The sequence below is a fragment of the Corvus kubaryi genome, unplaced genomic scaffold (assembly GCF_017639235.1).
Source record: "Corvus kubaryi isolate FWS band 111438036 unplaced genomic scaffold, C.kubaryi_AGA036_p1.0 66, whole genome shotgun sequence".
Classification (NCBI taxonomy): domain Eukaryota; kingdom Metazoa; phylum Chordata; class Aves; order Passeriformes; family Corvidae; genus Corvus; species Corvus kubaryi.
This window is the reverse complement of record NW_024582054.1, coordinates 24,420,192-24,438,338: the sequence shown is the minus strand read 5'-3', so window position 1 is coordinate 24,438,338 and position 18,147 is coordinate 24,420,192. Positions and strand designations below refer to the sequence as shown.

The 18,147-nt window shown below is 43.2% G+C and overlaps 1 protein-coding gene across 1 annotated transcript in view; it reads right to left on the bottom strand.

The window, feature by feature from the left end:
• The window catches only part of HHIPL1 (HHIP like 1), a 21,009-nt gene extending 2,926 nt beyond the window's left edge, over positions 1 to 18,083 (bottom strand). The window contains exons 1-8 of the mRNA XM_042047347.1: positions 17,817 to 18,083; positions 12,418 to 13,064; positions 9,953 to 10,096; positions 9,341 to 9,669; positions 7,417 to 7,543; positions 6,966 to 7,111; positions 3,994 to 4,075; positions 2,075 to 2,157 (exon numbers count right to left, since the gene is read on the bottom strand). Of these exons, the coding sequence (XP_041903281.1) occupies positions 2,075 to 2,157; positions 3,994 to 4,075; positions 6,966 to 7,111; positions 7,417 to 7,543; positions 9,341 to 9,669; positions 9,953 to 10,096; positions 12,418 to 13,064; positions 17,817 to 18,083 (1,825 nt within the window). The remainder of the gene's footprint in view (positions 1 to 2,074; positions 2,158 to 3,993; positions 4,076 to 6,965; positions 7,112 to 7,416; positions 7,544 to 9,340; positions 9,670 to 9,952; positions 10,097 to 12,417; positions 13,065 to 17,816) is intronic.
• Positions 18,084 to 18,147: the final 64 nt, after the last annotated feature.

Genomic DNA, 18,147 nt, shown 5'->3' with positions numbered 1-18,147 from the left:
CTTATGAAAAAAAAAGAAAAAAATAAAAGAGCCTTGAACTCTGAAGAGATGAAAATTCTTTGCTGTCACAGTTTCCAGGCCTTACTGGACTTGCTTATTCACATGTGCTTTATTTTTAGCCTAAAAATAAGTTTTAGTTTGCCAGAAGGAAGCAATTCAGAATTTCATGGAATAACATTCAACAGAGCTGGGACAGCGTCACAGACATTTGTAAAGACATCATGACTTTTTGAATTATATCCCAGATTTATCTACTCTCATTCATCATTTGCTTTGTAGTACAGAGAGGAGGAAAAATATCACTGTCTTATTTGTGCTTAGTATCTATTGCCCCCAAAAAGACAAACCCTTGCAGCGCTCCATGTTTTTCCAAATAACACTCTTTGAATAGGAATTGTATTCATGACATGAAAATACTTCCTCTCTTTGGAAGCTGAGGTTCTCACGGCAAGAAACAGATTTGAAGGCCTTACCTGTGCACAGCTCATTTGATGGAGCCTGATCTGGCAAAGTACTTAAAACCCCCGGAACTCATAGAATACTGTGTAGGACTGTGTTTGAAAGCTAATGGTCACCTGGGAGTGCTTTTCACCTCACTGGATCAAGTTGTCATTATATAATACTCTTTGTTAAATTATTTATTAAATACACTTCCAAAAAATGTATTCATAGTTAATACAAGGCACATGCCCTGGTGTTTCTGCTCCATTCAGACTAAATACTAACTAAACCAATAAATATTTACAGCTACACTTCCATGTTTGTGTGCTTCTGAATCAAAATGGTCCTGTTTATTTTTCACCAAAAAGTGAATGTAGTTCTTGAGACACTTGGTAGAATCTCTCTCACCATTTCTAAGTTTTAATTTATGATGAAAACTACCCTGTAAACAAGCCCGAAAGATTTAATTATAAGTATAGATTAAAAATCTGAACTTTGGACTTGCATGGAGAATAATGCATAAGCAGAAACACAAAAATGGTTGAACATGAACCAAGTTACTAATATTTGGAAACAGCCTGTGCAGCTAGAAAAGGAGAACATCTCTGAAGATATGCTGAGTGCTCAGGCATGTCAGCAGCCAATAATTAGCCTTTGAGTTTGTTCCACCTTAAAGACTCAATGTTGCAAGGTGCAGAGTGCCCTCATTATTCCCTGAAGCCAAGGCTGTAGGAACTGTTAGTGACTCAAATGCAGTGTAACGTGATTAATGTAATTAAAAATTAAATAAAAGTATCCTGACTTTAGGGTTCCTGCAGTACCATTAGCTTTGTGACAAAGTTCAGGGACTATGCTGAGTTGGAAGGGAATTTGTTAGAGTACTGCCCAGGTACTTACATGAGTAAATTAAATGCACCGGAGAAAAGAATGGTGAGAGTGCCCAGTCTACTTTTGAGATCCTAATATCGTGTTTAGGTTTTTGCACCTCACATAAGTAGTACTTGGCTTGCTGCAGATTCAGCTTCACCACTGACTACTCCAGCTTTAGCAGTCCAATACTTCATGCAGCATGAAGCAATCAAAAAGCCCTGGAGGGTTTGAGTAAGCCAGAAGTTCACCTCAGTGCGTGATCACTGGTTCTTTTGGGAACATTTTCTCTTCCCATATTTTCTTACTTTCAACTCACAATGACTCAGCCCTCATCTTGCTCAATGAGCTACCTCCCAACCCTTTACCCATCATATCCTCCCCACTACCTGAAGCTACTGCAAAAAATCACTTGTCACTGAAAAGCACCATTGAGCACAAGGTCTCTGGGCAGGAACAGGTACAGGGAAGCCAAGTTGGTGGTAATGAAATGTGTACAAATGTAGCATGAAAAAGGGAAAATGAACAGGGTCAGAAACTACAAAGCAAATTTCACATGGCCAGGAAAGGGGAAATTCTTTATGACTTATTTGAACTTATTTGGATCTTCAGATCCGAAACAGCTGGTAAGATTTAATTTTGAAGATACCCTGAAGAGTGAAGTTGTGGGTGGTCTCCACACATGTGGACACATAGTGCAAGTCTGGAGTTTGTATCTACTGCCAGCTAACATGAACCAATAATCAACAGCAAGAGTTACACTCACTCTCCTTTGGCACAAATGGGATGCGCTTGCTTTTGACTTTCACTGGTGATGGCTCAACTCGGCATTTTCCTGGTGGTGCTCTCCTTGAAAAAAAAGGGACACATATGCTGCACAATTAATTCCTTTCCTCTGGCATTGCAACACTTTGCTTCCCATTGCTTTTCTAAGAACATAATGCTTATTGGGGAAAAAAAAAAAAAGTCTGTTTAAACGATGCAACTAATCTCTTACAGTAGAAAACATAACTAAACAATCACAGATCGCCATTGATGAAAGTCCAAAAATTTGCAAGGCAGTGGAGTACTCTGGCTGTGTTTTCAGTTGCCACTATTGAAGCCATTAAGGAAATAAAACATTGGCAGGTTCAAGCACTACAGAAAGAGATTAATCAAACTGAAAATAAAAATTACAAAACTAGACAGTATACGTTGAACATCTGACGCAAAGGTCATGTGTATGCAAGATTTCAGACTGTTTTCACGGAAGCAAAATAACACACTATTATTCATACAGAAAGCCCAAACAAATGTCATGCCAAAAAAGCACTAGTTTCAGAAAAGAACTCCAAGCATCTCCTCCAGAGGCTCTCTCCTGGTATGGAGCATTATTTTGACATGCATTTGTTTGCCATGGAGGTGTATCTCACTTCTGGCAAGCCACATCTGGTTCATCACCACTTTTTCCTATGACGGCTGTCCTGTTAATACTCAGACTTCTTCAGAGGTTTTCAAATTGGTTCAAAATGCACGATGTTTGCATTTGGAGGGTATAACTCCTGTGTAATGGGATTGTTTGCATTTCTGTGGAAGGCAGACAGCTTCTCTGTCAACTATCTACAAAAATTATGTTCCCTACTTTTATGAATTTTCCAATGAATTTTTTGTACTCTGAACATGAACAAAACTTCTTTTTAAACTTAAACTTACGACTTGTGTTTGACTTCTGCTTTCTTTATTTTTGAAAACGTTATGTAATACCAGCTTCTTAATACATAGTTTACAGGAACTCTTCCATTGCATTAGATAATGGAAAATGCTCCTGACAGAGGAGAGTTGGAGGAAACACATGATAGATCCGGGGGCTCTTTAACTTTGGGGGCTGGTTTCAACATAAAACTAGACAAGTGGTTTGGTTCAAAATGCCCAGATAGATAAAGCTGTAAATTTAATCCATTTAAAAAAAAAAAAAAAGCTACAAAAATCTCACTCTCAATTTCTGGCTGAAAGTAGCTTGGTGTTTAGCCAATAATAGTAACACTTAAAAAACACGAAGATGGAAAAAACAGCTGTAAGTCTTCCCATAAAACTCAGCTATTCCCTGCCTTGCCTAGTCTCAGATACAGGCACATGGAATCCAGGAGGTGTAACGATGGTCCAATTTTCTTGTCCAATCCATATGCCTCTTTGAAGCACTAAAAAGCATGTACTTTTTGATATTCATGTCTGGTTTGCCCTAGAAAGCATTGCAGGTCACACTGGTCCAGCTTTGGCAGCACTGGGCTGGGTACAGGGCTCTTCTGGGAGATTAAAAAAGGGGTGGAGAGGAATTGAGAATAAACAGCTTGAGAAAAACTGCCTCCTTTTGGACAGGAATCTAGAGAAACTTTGCCCAAGAAAGACATTCCACCCATAAAATACACCTTTAGCAATCAGGAAATCTCCCAACCCACATAACACCAACAGGCCCCATAAAAATTTGGCACCAGGCAGTGTAGGTCCCCATGACTGCAAGAGCAAAGCAGACCTACAATTAATTGCTCCAGATGTTCCTCAATCAACCTCCCCGGAAGGGCCCAGCATGGGAGAAGAGTTAATTAGTCAGCCAAGATCACTCATCACATCCACACCATCACATCCACACCATCCATGCCAGGACTCACTGCACCATCACCAGGTATTTGCAGCAAGGACATCTCATACCTGGACGTGTCCACCACTTTGTACACCACTCCATGGGAAGCTGTGGCACTTGGTACACCAGTAGACAGGAAGTACAATTCCCCTGGGAAAAAAACCAGGCACAGCCATGAAAACTGTCCATGGAGCTCCTGTCCTGTGCAGCACAAAGGTGCTAACTCTGCATCACAGGTCTGAGAGCTCATCGGCAGTCCATTGGCATATAATTCTCTTAGTGAGTGGGAGCTTTTACAAATCATCATGAAGTACTATTTGGACAAACTTCCACTGCAGGTTCACCTGCCCAGACTTTACTTGTCATCTCATTATAATCTGTGCTCCTTGACTTCTCTAATGTAAGACACTCAAACCCTGAATTACTGAAATGAAATGAAATGAAAGGAAATTAAGAAAGTTCACTGTCTTCTGCTCATTTGGATGAAGCACTCCTTTGGGGTGAATTACAGGAGAACAAGATTTTGCTTTTGCTTTCTCTAGCACACCTACAAAATGAGACATATCTCACACAAAAGGCATTGATTCGTCACAGCTCTATGAGGTCACAAGTACAGGGCTTGACCTTCAGACACACATTGTCCATCACCATTTATTTGACTTCTTTTCTTTTAACTGAATTTCTATCCTTCTCCTGTTGTGCAGGGGAGACTGGGATAAATAGTCCTGGCACTCTTCTCTTTTGACAGCTCAAGTGCTTGTGTGGTGCAATAAAAAGGATCAGAGAGAAAAAAAAGTTTGCAATATTAAAAAAAAAAAGAAAATAGAAAAAAAGGCAATATGGACTTGCTTAGTAAGGCAGATATTTTTGGGTGTCCTATGGGTAATCCAAGGGGAAGAGGGGAAGGAATGGAGAGGTTAAAGTGAGCAAAGGAATGGGCAGCTCATGGCAGTTGGGGCTGACCTTCTCTCCTCCTACTTGCTCTCCTGTGCTGCCCTGGGCTGAGCTCCTTCGGATAATCTCAGGGCAGAAACCTTTGGCTACCCCTGGTTGGTTTCTTCCTTCTTCTGGTGAGCTTCATTAACAACAGGCCAGAGACAGCCTTGGTCCAAATGGGAATGGGAAACACCTGGCACTGCGTTTTGTGGTGATGTGTGCTTTACACCCTGCCCCTCTCTCCTGGAAGTTATCAGGCAGGAGTGTGGGTGCTCAGGCCATGAAGCACACAGGCTACACACATGTGACGCACAGATACAGTGCCTGGGGTGTCTCTGACATGTTCTGCTGGCCAGGGATGGGGCTGATGGCTTTATAATGGCTGTGCAATGAACCAGAAATAGAGCTCTCCCCACCACATACACACATCCACTGCACCAGGTAGATTAACATTCATGAGAGAAACAATGCCAAAACTTAAATTCTTCTGTGAACAAAACCTTGTTAAAATAAACTGCATGGCAAACTTGTAAAAAATGAGATTCCCAGCACAGAAAAAGGTGCAAGAGAAGACTGTTCACTGCAGATAAAGCAACCTCACTACAATGTTATCAAAAGATTTCTTTCCATTACTAAAAAGCAAACACAAGGCAATTAACTACCTCTGGAAAGAAACTCCAGCCCAAATCCCCACTCAGCTCTCATACTCATGCAAAGCACAGTGCAGGGAAAAAAAGCGGCAGTGTTTCACCCCTGCTTTCACCACCGCCAGACTGTTGACAAGCACAGGATGAGGGAGATCATCCTCATGAGCATGAGCAAGGGTTGCAATCAACAGCTTGATATTGCACTTAGTATAAAGCTGATTTGAACTAAGTTATTTGATTTTAGGGTAAGATATCCTTCTCACTACAGCACTGTGAAATAGCTCTAAATTCCATGAATATTAGCCATTAAAGAAAATGGAATTTAACTCCAAAAAAAAAGTCAACCTTTCAAGCTAGTACTTAACTTGGAGGATTTGCATTTATGTGATAAAATTTGCATTTATATGATTTGCGCAACATCCAAACTTGACATAATCTGCAGGAAAAAACAGATGTTTAAAAGCTGGGGCATTCTGGAAGCAGGTGCTTGTGACCACGGGCCAGGAAGTCCCTGGAACAGGACAGAGCACAACTCCTGCATTGCTGGGTTGCACATGAAGCTCCTTAGTGATGGTGCTGAACATTGTGGGGCTCATCCTCTCCCCGCCCCCAGCCAGGGGCTGCACGGGCTGCACGTTCTGCAACACCCATGTACAAATAACAGGAAATACCACCAGCTTTCACCCCAGGACTCTTGATTTCCTCCTCTTCAGAGCACAGCAGCTACCTTCTAGAAAGCAAAATGTCTCCAGTCATGAAAACACAGCAAAGCCCCACTGAGACTGTATCCTTCAGTCCTCTACAAGGCAAAATCCCAGCTGGCACTAATAAAGTATGGACTTAAGCAGCCTTTTGCTGACGCCTCACTCAAGACATAACATAGGCTTTCGTTCTGCTTCACCTTGACAGGTACAAATATCCCAGCCCAGGGTGAGCAGATACATAATTGCTGTTCATGACATCTGCTTCCCTGTACCCATTAATAATGCCCACGGCCTTCTTGACTAGACAAGAATATAGACTTGCTCTCCCTTGGGCATCAGCTTCTCAGGCTCTCAGGGCCCGCATTCTCCATGGCACAGCACTGTGAAGAATGAGGTTTCTTTTCTAAGCTTTGTTTTGTTCTACTTGGCCCCCTCTTCTCCCTGTTCTCCAGAGAGGTGTGAGGGCAGCAGCACGTCCAGCACACCAGACTCAGTCCCAAGGGAACTGACTCCAATTCCCACTGCAGGCACTGCATGGCACACAGACCTCAAAATTAGCATTGTAACTTTGGGTTGATATTTGGGAGATGCTGGGAATCTCACTCACTGGCATTTTAAAGACTGACAGACTCATGCTCTGCCTCCCCACTACCCGCTGCCTCCCAGGAGACCTCTCTGATCTCTTCTCTGGTGTTTTCATCTGAAGAGATACCACAAACATGTCATTCAGTGTGACATAAAGTTAGAAGATACCTGCTTCATCCTCAGCGAAGGAGATGATGTATTGGTAATAGTTATTGATAAGCCCAGGGAACATGCACGTTTGTCCTGTTCCCATGCAGATTTCACTGTACTGCCACTCTCCAGTAGCATGATCCTCCTTCAAAGACATCAGCCGTCTGCAAGGCAAAAGAGCACTTCCACAACCCCACCAAGAAGATTTATGAATATTAGCACGGACATCTGAAAGGACAGTTAATGCTTCCTACCCATCCTAGCTGCAATAGGAACTGCAGCTTCTCTGAAAAGTGAAGGATTGTTAATATTAACCCAAATGTACTATACACCCTGCAACCCCTTGTCTTTCAAGGGCAACACAAGCACATGAAAAAGCTAGAGGGGAGGGCTGAAGGGCTATCAGGCTATTTTTGGGGGGATTTTGGCTGGGGGTACAACTTAGTGAGTGTCCTAAGTGTTTACTTACCCACTCATAAAATCACCAAATATGTACAGGCCATTCAGGTTTGGAGACTCACAACCTCGATAGACATAGCCTCCTGTAACAGATTTCCCCATTTTGTGTGGATATGCATAAATTGGAAGCACATCATCTGTAGGGCAGAAAAGATCTGTGACTTGTTTTGCACATGCTGCAGAGTAGCTCTTTATCTAGATTGTTCTGAGACTGGCAGAGTACAACCAGGTTCACTGGAGCATCTTCTATTTAAATGAAGTGCAGATGGAGTTGTATTTATTTTGATTTTCACCTTTTCAGAACCACATTTGATCGCCCTGCCCCCCACCAAGACACCTCAGCACTCTCCTGAGCCCTTCTCCTCCCACTACAGTCCATCTCTGTTAGTGCCACTTCCGGCACATTTCTACAGAGCTTATCTGGTTTAGCTATGAATTCACAGTTACCCCCAGAGCCACTGCACCCATGCAGGAAATGCAGCTTTGTTTAGGTAGTAAAAGGAAAAAAAGAGATGGGTAACTCCAGACTACAGGCACTGATGAAAAGATATGTCAGATGTCAGCACAAATAGCTTCTGTTCCTCTGAGATGGAGAAGCAACTTGAAAGGGCCATCAATATTTATGGGATGGCACAGGCATGAATGATGCAGTACTGGCATATTCATTATGAAATATAAGTTAAAACGTAAGACAGATGTAAATTGGAAAGAGCTGTCCTGATTTTGAGGGCCTCCATTAGGTGCTTCCTCCCCTTTCTTTTGAAACTCCTGGCTTACAGGTACCTTGTGGTACTCTCTCCTCCTTATCTTTGCAGCCTTTCTCCCTGCCCATGTAGCAGATGCTGCAAGTAGCAAACCCAGCAGCTCTGCCAGTGAGGAATTTGCACCAGGGGAATTTCATCTAAAGCAGGTGTTTTCTACACTTCAGCTGTGCTTATCATTATAAAGGGGCTGTGACATTTCACTGTTCTAACAAAACGGTCTCTAAAGTCATCAAAAATTGCTCTGAATCCCTGGAGACCTCAGTAAAGTGTCTGCCATGAATGTTCATGCGGGTACTGTCACACAGGAGAGCACTAAATGAGCTCTCTGAACAACTGCTTCAGCAAAGGGAGTGCAAAAAATCTGTTCCCTGCTCTTGACATTTTTATAAAAAAATACTTAATCACTCTCATTGTACTTATAGCTAAGTTAATAAAAGGAAGGAATTTAAACTGAGTTAATAATAGGAAGAAAATTAAACAACAACACACAGCACAGAGAAAAGAATCAGAATCTCAGCTAATGCAAATCAGTGCCAGCCCACTCCACTGCCCCCCTTGATCTCTGGGAAGAGGTTCCAGCACAAGACATGGTCCACATCAGCCCTTGCAATTCAATATGTTCTGACTTCACCTGTGCACTGGAATTTAGCCAGCCAGCAAATATTCTCAATCCCATTTTGAACAGTTCAAAGACATGAAAATAAAATGAGGTTTTCCTTTTTGGCATAGTTAAAACAAACAAAAATACACTGGACATTCAGTTGCCTCAAAGCAGGCAGCGTGCAGAAGGGTTGATCAGTTGATGTTTTTCTCTCTTTTTTTAAAATAAGGACAAAACTTGTGAGTTACAGAGAAAACTACAATTCCTCCAAATTTTTCTTGCTCCTGCACGAAAGCTTATTTTATGTGGCAGAGATTAAATTGTCCCTCTAAACCCCAGAATCACCACATAATTTCACTAACAACACCGATCACCTAGAAAAACAACAGCTAGCATGTTTCACTTTCCTCCTAACTCAGAAACGGTAACATTTGTACTTTCAGTACTTATGCCAAGCCAGTTCCCTTCTAGACCGAGACAGTAGAGGTTTACATCCCAAAAAGGTGTGTTTCCCACCCAGCAGCTAGGCTTTGAAGGCAGGAATTAAAAATGAGAGCCCATCTCTTTACCCAATGAAGAATTGGTGCAAAGTTTTTTATCGTAACAGCTGAACCCTTCCCTCGCCCTCCAGCCGTAATTTTTCCCTTTCTCGACGATGTCGACTTCTTCGTATTTATTCTGCCCCACATCTCCACAGAAGAGCCGCCCTTTCCCTTCCTTGGTTTGAGGGTCCCCCCTATCAAAAGAGCAGCGCCACATGTTCCTCACTCCGTAGGCGTAGACTTCGGGGCGAGCCGTAGGGTCGCTGATGAAAGGGTTGTCAGGAGGGATTCGGTACAGGGGCCCGCGGTCGTTGTTGTTCACATCGATCCGCAGCACTTTGCCCAGCAGGGCTGATCTGTATTGGGAGAAGAAATGAAAGAGAAAAAGAGAATGAAATAAGACTAGACCTTGGTAAAAAATCAGAGATGGGGGGTTTGGAAAGTCTAGGGTTTCATTCTTTATGTTTCAGAAAAGAGAAGTCTTTGAATACCTCTGAAAAAACAATCATTTCAAGATAATTTCATTTGCCCCCGAACAATGCCAGCCTTCATGTGGCTGGCATTGATTTCCCACACCCTGCTGCCCTGCAGACACATGCTGGGAGCCTGGAGCTGCCATAGGGATGGATCCACTCTTACTTGTTCTGAGCATTTCCAAAGGTGCCAAAAGGATCCCCAGCCATGCCTCCATCTCCAGTAAAGATATAGAGATACTCATCCTCTCCAAAGAGCAGCTCCCCTCCATTATGGTTGGAAGCAGGTTCTTCTATTTCAAGGATTATCCTATGAGAAAACAGGGAGGAAAGCAATTACCTACTGCACAAGCACTAAGCAAAGGGCAGAGCAATGTCATGCCAATGCTGTTCTTGACAGATGGAAGCAGCTACAGATTGGTTTTGACACAAATTCTTCCATATCCATGTTACTGAATTTTTCTTGGGCTTTGCTGATTTTCTAACCTTAAATAGTTTCAACATATTTTCCAGATTACAGAAACACCAAATTGTGTAATATGGAAAGTCTGGGAAATTACATGACAAAATATATTTTTAATTACCTCAACTTTTCCTCTGATTCTTTCTTCCTCCTTGTTAAACTCCTTTTTTATTTTTATTTATATTTTATTAAAGAAAAGGTATCTGAGCTTATAACCAATTGGAAACTGTAAGAGAAAAGACTCCAGTCCATCTGTGCATCTGTACAGCTTTTGGCACAATCCTGACAGGAGCTTTCAAGGAGAACATAAAACTTTTCAAACATTAAGGAATAGTTAAATTCTTAAAGAGAGAAGAATCCTTAAAATATAATTACACACCCAGGACCTTATGAGTTTAAAGAGCAGTTAAAAGCAGCCCCACCAACAAACTGACATTTTGACAAAGGTTATTCAAAGCAGTACCAACAAAATTTACCTTAATTTAAACCCCAAGATCTCTATTTTAGTTTTTTACTTTATGCACCTGGAATCCCTTTCATAGCAAGAAAGTGTGAAATATATAAAGTATAATTTTATAGAATGGTAAAGCCACAAATATATGCAGGGGAGGTTCCCAGGTATAACAACTGAAGATTGTTCATTTTACTCCAGCTTCTAAAAAAGTCTGGATTTCATCATTAAGATGCTGGCAGTGCATCTTAATAGCTATGAAAGCAAATTATAATATTTACTTACATCACCTCATTTTTAGACAGTTTTTTTTCCCTTCTGAAATGTTGATAGCTATTGTGAGTTGTGGGGAGGAACCTGACTATGGAGTGATTGTCACCGCCTGTTAAATGTCAGTGCCTCTGTGATAAGGTAACTGTGCAAGAGTGCACAGGCTCCATCTGGCAGAAGGAGTGAGAGACGATTCTGTGTGGACACAAAGGTGAATCTTCCTCAGCCTCCCAATGAAGATGGAAAAAACCAAAATGCACTGAGCAAACATCTGAGGATAAACAGACACACGCCTTTGTGCCGAGACAGTGCACACCACATGTCATCCTGAGCTCCCTCTTGGGCAGCAGCTCAGGATGAAGTCAGTGGGACCTGTGCCTACACAAGCACAACAGGACCACAATTTTGTTTTCTTAAGCTTTTGCTGTACTAACCATAAGCTAAATAAGCAAAGAAATTGTTACAAACATAGAGCCTGAGGATTCTTAAACAAGACAACTCATGGGCTGTCGATATCTGCAGGTTTCTGATTCACTTTCCTGAGTGCCAGGTTGTAACTCCCCTTACCTGTCATCTACAGTGCTGCTTACACTGGATTGCTGTAATTGCTTTACAAACCAGTATCCCCTATCTATCATTAGGCTACATGCATTTTTGAGCTAGAATCATCCACAGCTGGGTATTTGGAAAGCCCCTAATAAAATCCAAATAAGGAAGCAAAAATCTTAGCATTAGTAATATTCAAGGGTCTCTCAAAACGATGGTTCTATAACATAGTTCTGCAACAGGTTGTAAATCTATAAACTGACCCCACAAACAAGTCCCTCATCATCTGTGCATTAGTGTGGAACAACTGCAAGGCCAGACTCAAACAAGTGACACTTCCAATTAAAATGCACTCAGTAGTAACACAGTGACTTGCTTTTTATTTAATTTGATATTAAATTTGTAATATCACAGGGCTGAGTTGTTGTTCAGATGAGAAAATATGGGACCAAATCCATCTTTGGTCTGGTATCACTTAGTTTGTTTATACTAATTTTGGAAACCTTTGGCTTTGAAATGATTTTCACTCATGCCTTGCAGAAGTCTATTTTAAAGGGTAATCGTAAAAGTCCAAAGCAAACAAACAAACCTTCAAGCCCCACCCAAAAAAACCCCCAAAATACTAAGTATGAATAATGTTTAATCCATGTTTAGTTAAATCCTCTGACATGCCAGAACTGAGAGCTATAGGTGTTTTATCCCTGAACACTTGCACTCCATCCATGGAGGACACACACATTCTGTACCTCAACGCCCTAGACGTGGACTTGGACTAACATGCTACCAATCCGGCATGCAAAAACATTAAGCTAAATAAGTCTCATTCATTAATAATCCTTAAAAATGCACAAGTTGCCCTCTAAGATCTTAAATTTGTTTGTCAGAGAAACGTGTACAATACCTTTCAGAACCATGGTCCAAGGCATTCATGTCACTAGGAGAAATTCTGAACTCACTGATTCGGATTCTCTCTTCATAACGAACTTCAACTGAATAGTAGACATACACTTTACCATTAAATTTGAATTTAGGATGGAAGACAATACACAGAAACCCTCTCTCATCTCCTTCCCAGGGTGAGGTAAGCACGGCCTCGCTGATGTTCAGAAAAGGCTTTTCGAGCCTGGATCCATCGGGGAGGTAGGTCCACACCAGGCCAACCTGCTCTGCAATAAAGAACCTGTGGGTGCCATCGCTGGCGTGCACCATCGCAACGGGATTGCGCAGCCCATTGGCGACCTCCATGAGGCAGAGCTGGAGACAGCCCTCGGCGTCAGCGGTGACCAGCCCCAGGTTCTGGTTCAGGTTCTGGTTGGCCAGCAGGTGTGGGAAGCAGTAGTCGGTGTCCTCCAGGGACAGGTAGCGGCAGAACTTTGCCATGTTGTTTTCCAGTGCAATTAACTCCGGGTCTGCAGAGAGAGAGCGAAAAATGGAGCGGCAGTTTTGCCACACTTGCATGCAATAGTCTTGGCATAGTCCTGGTATCGTCCGCACGGGGGTGGAGGGATCTTCAGCATCATACAAGTGAGCTGCATATGGAGAGCATTCCTAGAGGGAGGGAGAAAAAGCTTCAAGTCATTTCTTGGACCAGATTTGAAACAGCTGAGCAGTGATACTAATTGGAGATACTCCATCTTAATTAAAAGATATGTTGTGGTTTATTCTGAAGTTATATTAACAGAGGGAAAGATCTGAGAAAGGGGGTTTGTCTCAGCACTCATGGAAATTATCTTCAATATTCCTGGTGAAAGCTGACTTCCTCAAGCTGTTACTCATTTATTCTAACAACAGAACTTTTCAAAAAAACCTGCAATGATGCCTATGTTGCTACATCACCCTAGTAGACTGTACTGAGAAAAAAGAGACTTTTCTTCCTTGGATGCTCTGACTTTATCTATGAAATAGTAAGATCCATCACAGAACAGAAGTGAAATCAAAGAGTTAGCTGAGAAGATTCAGGCCCTGCATCTCCACACTGACAAGAGAATGGGGAAGGCCATCAGGGCCAAAGCCTGGGGCATTCATACCTCATCATTTGATAATCCAAACATGCACCTCAAACATGGGTGTGATTTACAGCTTGGAAGGAGTGGGATGAGAAAATGGAGGAGGAGGGGAGGACACCATCCTTGCTTGTGTCCAGTTGCCTTTGCTGGTGGACCTTTGCCTACAGACATTTATATCCCCAGGCAGGAGTGGGGAAAGACATCTCATAATCCTGACAGGAGTCACCAAGTTCTGCAAGGGATGCTGAGGGATGCTGAGGTTGCAGGATTTCAGACAGTAAGCACAAAATGGCCATAATCCAGGCAAGGCCCACTGGCAGCAGCTGCAGCTCAACCCTTGTTTATGGAAAGTGCAGCCTTGAAATCTGCCTAAGGACTGGATCAAGTTCACACATCTCATTGAATTCTTCACTATGAGAACGCCTACAGACACATTTTCCTTATGAAAAAGCTGAAATCCAGTAAAACTCTAAGTTACAAACTGACCACAGTGACTCAGTTCTGCTTTGCAAGGGTTTTTCCTTGTAACAAACACAATATTTTCCAGTTATAATGCATCTTCTCAATGAGCACCTCAAAAGTGCTCCTCAAATAACACATGTCTCTGTGGAGGCTCAGTTATTTTCAAAGTTGTATTTTGATAAATAACTAATGCAAGAAAGGTCAGAAAAGAAACCACTACTTAAATAAATTCTGTATTTTAAAATTCCTAGCTGGCATTTCTTCATTTTTTTACTAAGCAAAACCAGCTTAATTAAAAAAAAAAAAAAAATAGGGAGCTGTTTCTAGATCTATAGGGAGCTATTTCTTAATGCAGATTACAACACTAGTCAATAGCTGAAAAGATATAACATCTGAGATTCCGAACTGTTTAAATTGGCTGATAAGCACACACAATATTTAATTTTTATTTTATTTTCTATTTCATACCATAATGAACTGAGAGGCCATATAACAGATCATTAGTGCACAATAAGCCTTCCTCCTGGAATGTCAAGCCATTCATTGCAAAATGAAGGTTATTATGCCTTCAAATGAGCAGCAATTAATGTGGTAAAAAGAAGATTGCTTGTGACACAAAACACTGAAATTACACAGGCAGATTGGGTAACACACTCGCTTGCTTACATGAGGTGTGCCAGGGACAGAAAGAGACAGAGCATTTGTCAATTCACTTGTAATGATTGAAAAATTTGCCTTAGAAAACAAACTGAAATGAGACAGAATGGGAATTTGATGGGAAGGCTGAGTGGGAGCTGAATCTGTTGTTGCCTATGGAGGTTTCCCATTCAGAGAGAGGAGGCCCCTCACTTGAGTACTCAGGTGTATCTCATTCTCTGAAAGCCTCTTTCAAAGCAAGCAGTGATCTTATGCAGTATAAAGCAATGCCCTGGCTTCAGCATCAGAATTAAAAATAGCCCGGAGATATGGTTTCCCTGTCTCTTTGTCTTTGCAGGCTGTTCACCACAGCCTCGGGTGTGTCTGAATAGAAGCTGTGGGCAACTTCCTCCCTCCCTGCCACATTCCTGGTGGCATACTGCTAATTACAGCAGCATTACACTGGCAGTGATATTCAGAGATCTGTCACTAGCCTGAAAGTACCCCAGCGTGTCCTAGGGTATTTTCAAGACACATGTGAAATATTTTCCAAATTTTATTCCATAAGAGATGGAACCTCATGCCTTATGCTGAATTTCTCTGCTTTTGAAGCAAATGTTGTGGTCCTTTAGCCTTCACATCTTCCTGTCCTGTTCACGTAACTCAAAATACCAAGAAGCTCTACCCTTAGTCAGAGCCCAGGATCAATATTAGATCTAAATTCTCATTTCCAAATGATGCTGTCTGTTCATTAATTTTAAACTATGTTGTGATCCGAAGACCGAGGAAACTAATGGGCAGATGATCAGTTACTTCAGTAGGGCTGGAACTAGTTTGTACTACGAAAATAACTCATCAGAAAACAAAACAAGTTACATTAAGACAGGCTAGCCAAATGCATCCTATTTGTTCCAGGAATTCAGTGGCAGCTCCTTATCTGAGGAATTACAACAGTCTGAATCTGATGGAACACCCATATCAAACAATGTCTTATTTACTGCTGCTATCAGCCTGGAGGAAGCAACAGGACTCCTCCAAAAAGTGTTTAACTTCCATATTATCCCTAACGTTCCATGTCCACCTCCATCTGGAAACTCAAGCCTTTAAGCAAGCTGTTTCCCAAGAAGCAGAGTGAGGCATCTGTTCACTTGCAGTTTGGTGGAGAAGGCTCCAAGGTAACCTTATGGCACCTTCCAGTATCTAAAGGAGCTACAAGAGAACTGGAGAAGGACTTTTTACAAGGCACAGTAGCAATAGAACAAGAGGTAATGGCTTTAATCTGAAGGAGGGTCAATATAGATTAGGTATAATTACAATGAGGGTGGTGAAATACAGTAACAGGTTGCCAAGAGAGGTGATAGATGCCCCATCCCTGGAAACATTCAAGGACAGGTTGGACAGGGTTCTGAGCAACCTGATCTGGTTGAAGCTGTCCCTGCTCATTGCAGGGGAGGTTTGACTAGGTCCTTTCCAAATCAAACTATTCTACTATTCTAAGAACTCAAGAAAATGCAGGAATCCACAAGTACAAGCTGAGACACTTGTCAAAATAATTTGATCACATTTGAGAGAAACCATGAATTGTGAGCAGAAAGAGACAGAAGCACGCTGAATAAGTCACAGAAACACACTTATTAATTCAGGTCTAGGATATAAATTGTATATACAATGAATGAATAGAAGCAGAATGTTCTAGAGTGTTTGCAATGACTGAACATCCCTTACATGCTTGTGCAGCCAGAGGTGGTGGTTTGTAGCCACATCTGGGCTGATGATGCACTGAGCTCATCAGAACATTTCAGTGAATCATTGACTCCCACATTGAAATATTTCTCTGTTTCTGAAGACATTTTCAATGGTTGGCTTTCTGACAAACACAGGAGACTTATTTATCTCTTCCAGAAGCAGGAGTGCTTAGCACACACTGCTAACTGGTTTCCTATCAGCAAATGGACTCTTAGACACTGCTTGTTTCAGAAATATATTCAAATGGTTTTTGCTTCCAGTGCAACGTGAGATGAAATAGAAGTCAATTCTCTAGAACCTGGTGTGGTAAAGTGTTTTCTTTCTCTTCACACTTTAGGGAACCCAAGAGGTACCAGCAAAATGTTAGGAGTAGCATTTCTGAAAAGCCATCTGAGCACAGCAGACAAGACTCCATTGTCTGAATTAATTTAAGGTTTACACTTGCACAGTGCTGAGCTGCCACTGCTGTGTCTCAGGGGCATTCTCAGACATGCGAGGCCTCCACTGATGATAGGGTCAGACACTTTGTTCTGCGCAGACTGTGATCATCCTGTTATCATATCTGGCCACAGAATATCAACCCTGAGTAGAAATTCCCCCCTGTGCAGGATGGCCACCACAGAGGTTCCTATGCCACATCCACAGGCATTACTCTGCATCCATCACCAGGACTGTTAGCACCTGGCACATGCTAAAAGTATCTCAAAGTGCTGTAATCCAATACAAAAAAACCCCACCTGACCCCATCATTTGTCATAACAAGCAGCATGATTTGTGCAGACAGGTCCCCTGTGGATGTCTTCACCAGGTCTGGTGTCCTAACCCCAGGAGGGTGAGGAAAGTCTGCAAGCTGTAACTGTCCACATACCTATCTCAGAGACCGCTGCTCCTAAACTAATGAAGAGCAACATCCTTGTTCCTCTTTTAGACAACTGCAAATGGACAAAAGTCCACTGGGATACTTGATGATGGACAGTCACTCCTTCCAGTGCCCGGGAACACATGCCTAGGCTGCTGCGCTATTCCTGATGCACCCATGTGTGGGCTGATGTGCCCAGGCACTAATGCCATGGCTGATGCCACCTGATGTGGGTGGGTACTCCAGTCTGGGCTTGGGAATTAACGTCATGGCTTACACTCCCCTGGAGTGTCCAAAGTCCCTGTGCCTGGACAAGTGCACAGGATCAATGCACCCATGGGATCAGTGCACCCATGTCTGGGCCGAGCCATCCATACCTGGGCTTGATGTAGCCCCGCATGAGTAGACGCACACACACGTGGGCCAAAGCACCTCGATGGGGCAGAAGCATCCATGCCTACACCAGAGCTCCGTGCAGGGGCTGCATACCCCTGATGCCCCCTGAGCATTGGCAGGCCCCCACGTGGCTGAACCCCGCGCGGCGGGATGCCCCCTGTGCAGTAGGAGCTCCGGGAGTCCCGAGGGTCTCACCTGGCAGAGCAGGTCCTGCAGGTGCCCGGCGCAGGCGGCGTAGGTGCGCTCGTCGAGGCCGGCGCTGAGGCGGTAGAAGCGCTGGAGCAGGGCGCGGTCGCGGCGCGGGTCGCAGCAGCCGAACTCGGCGTAGCGGCGGCAGAAGGCGAGGCCCCGCGGCGGCCGGAACGGCGGCTTGAAGTCCAGGCACTGCGGGTGCGGCCGCGCCCAGCGCGGGGCCAACGCCGCCGCCAGCAGCAGCGCCAGGGCCGCCCGCGGGCCCCGCATGGCGCTGCCGGGGCACCGCCGGAGAGGTGGGCGCTGCCCCGCCCCTGCTGCGACCCGCGCCGCG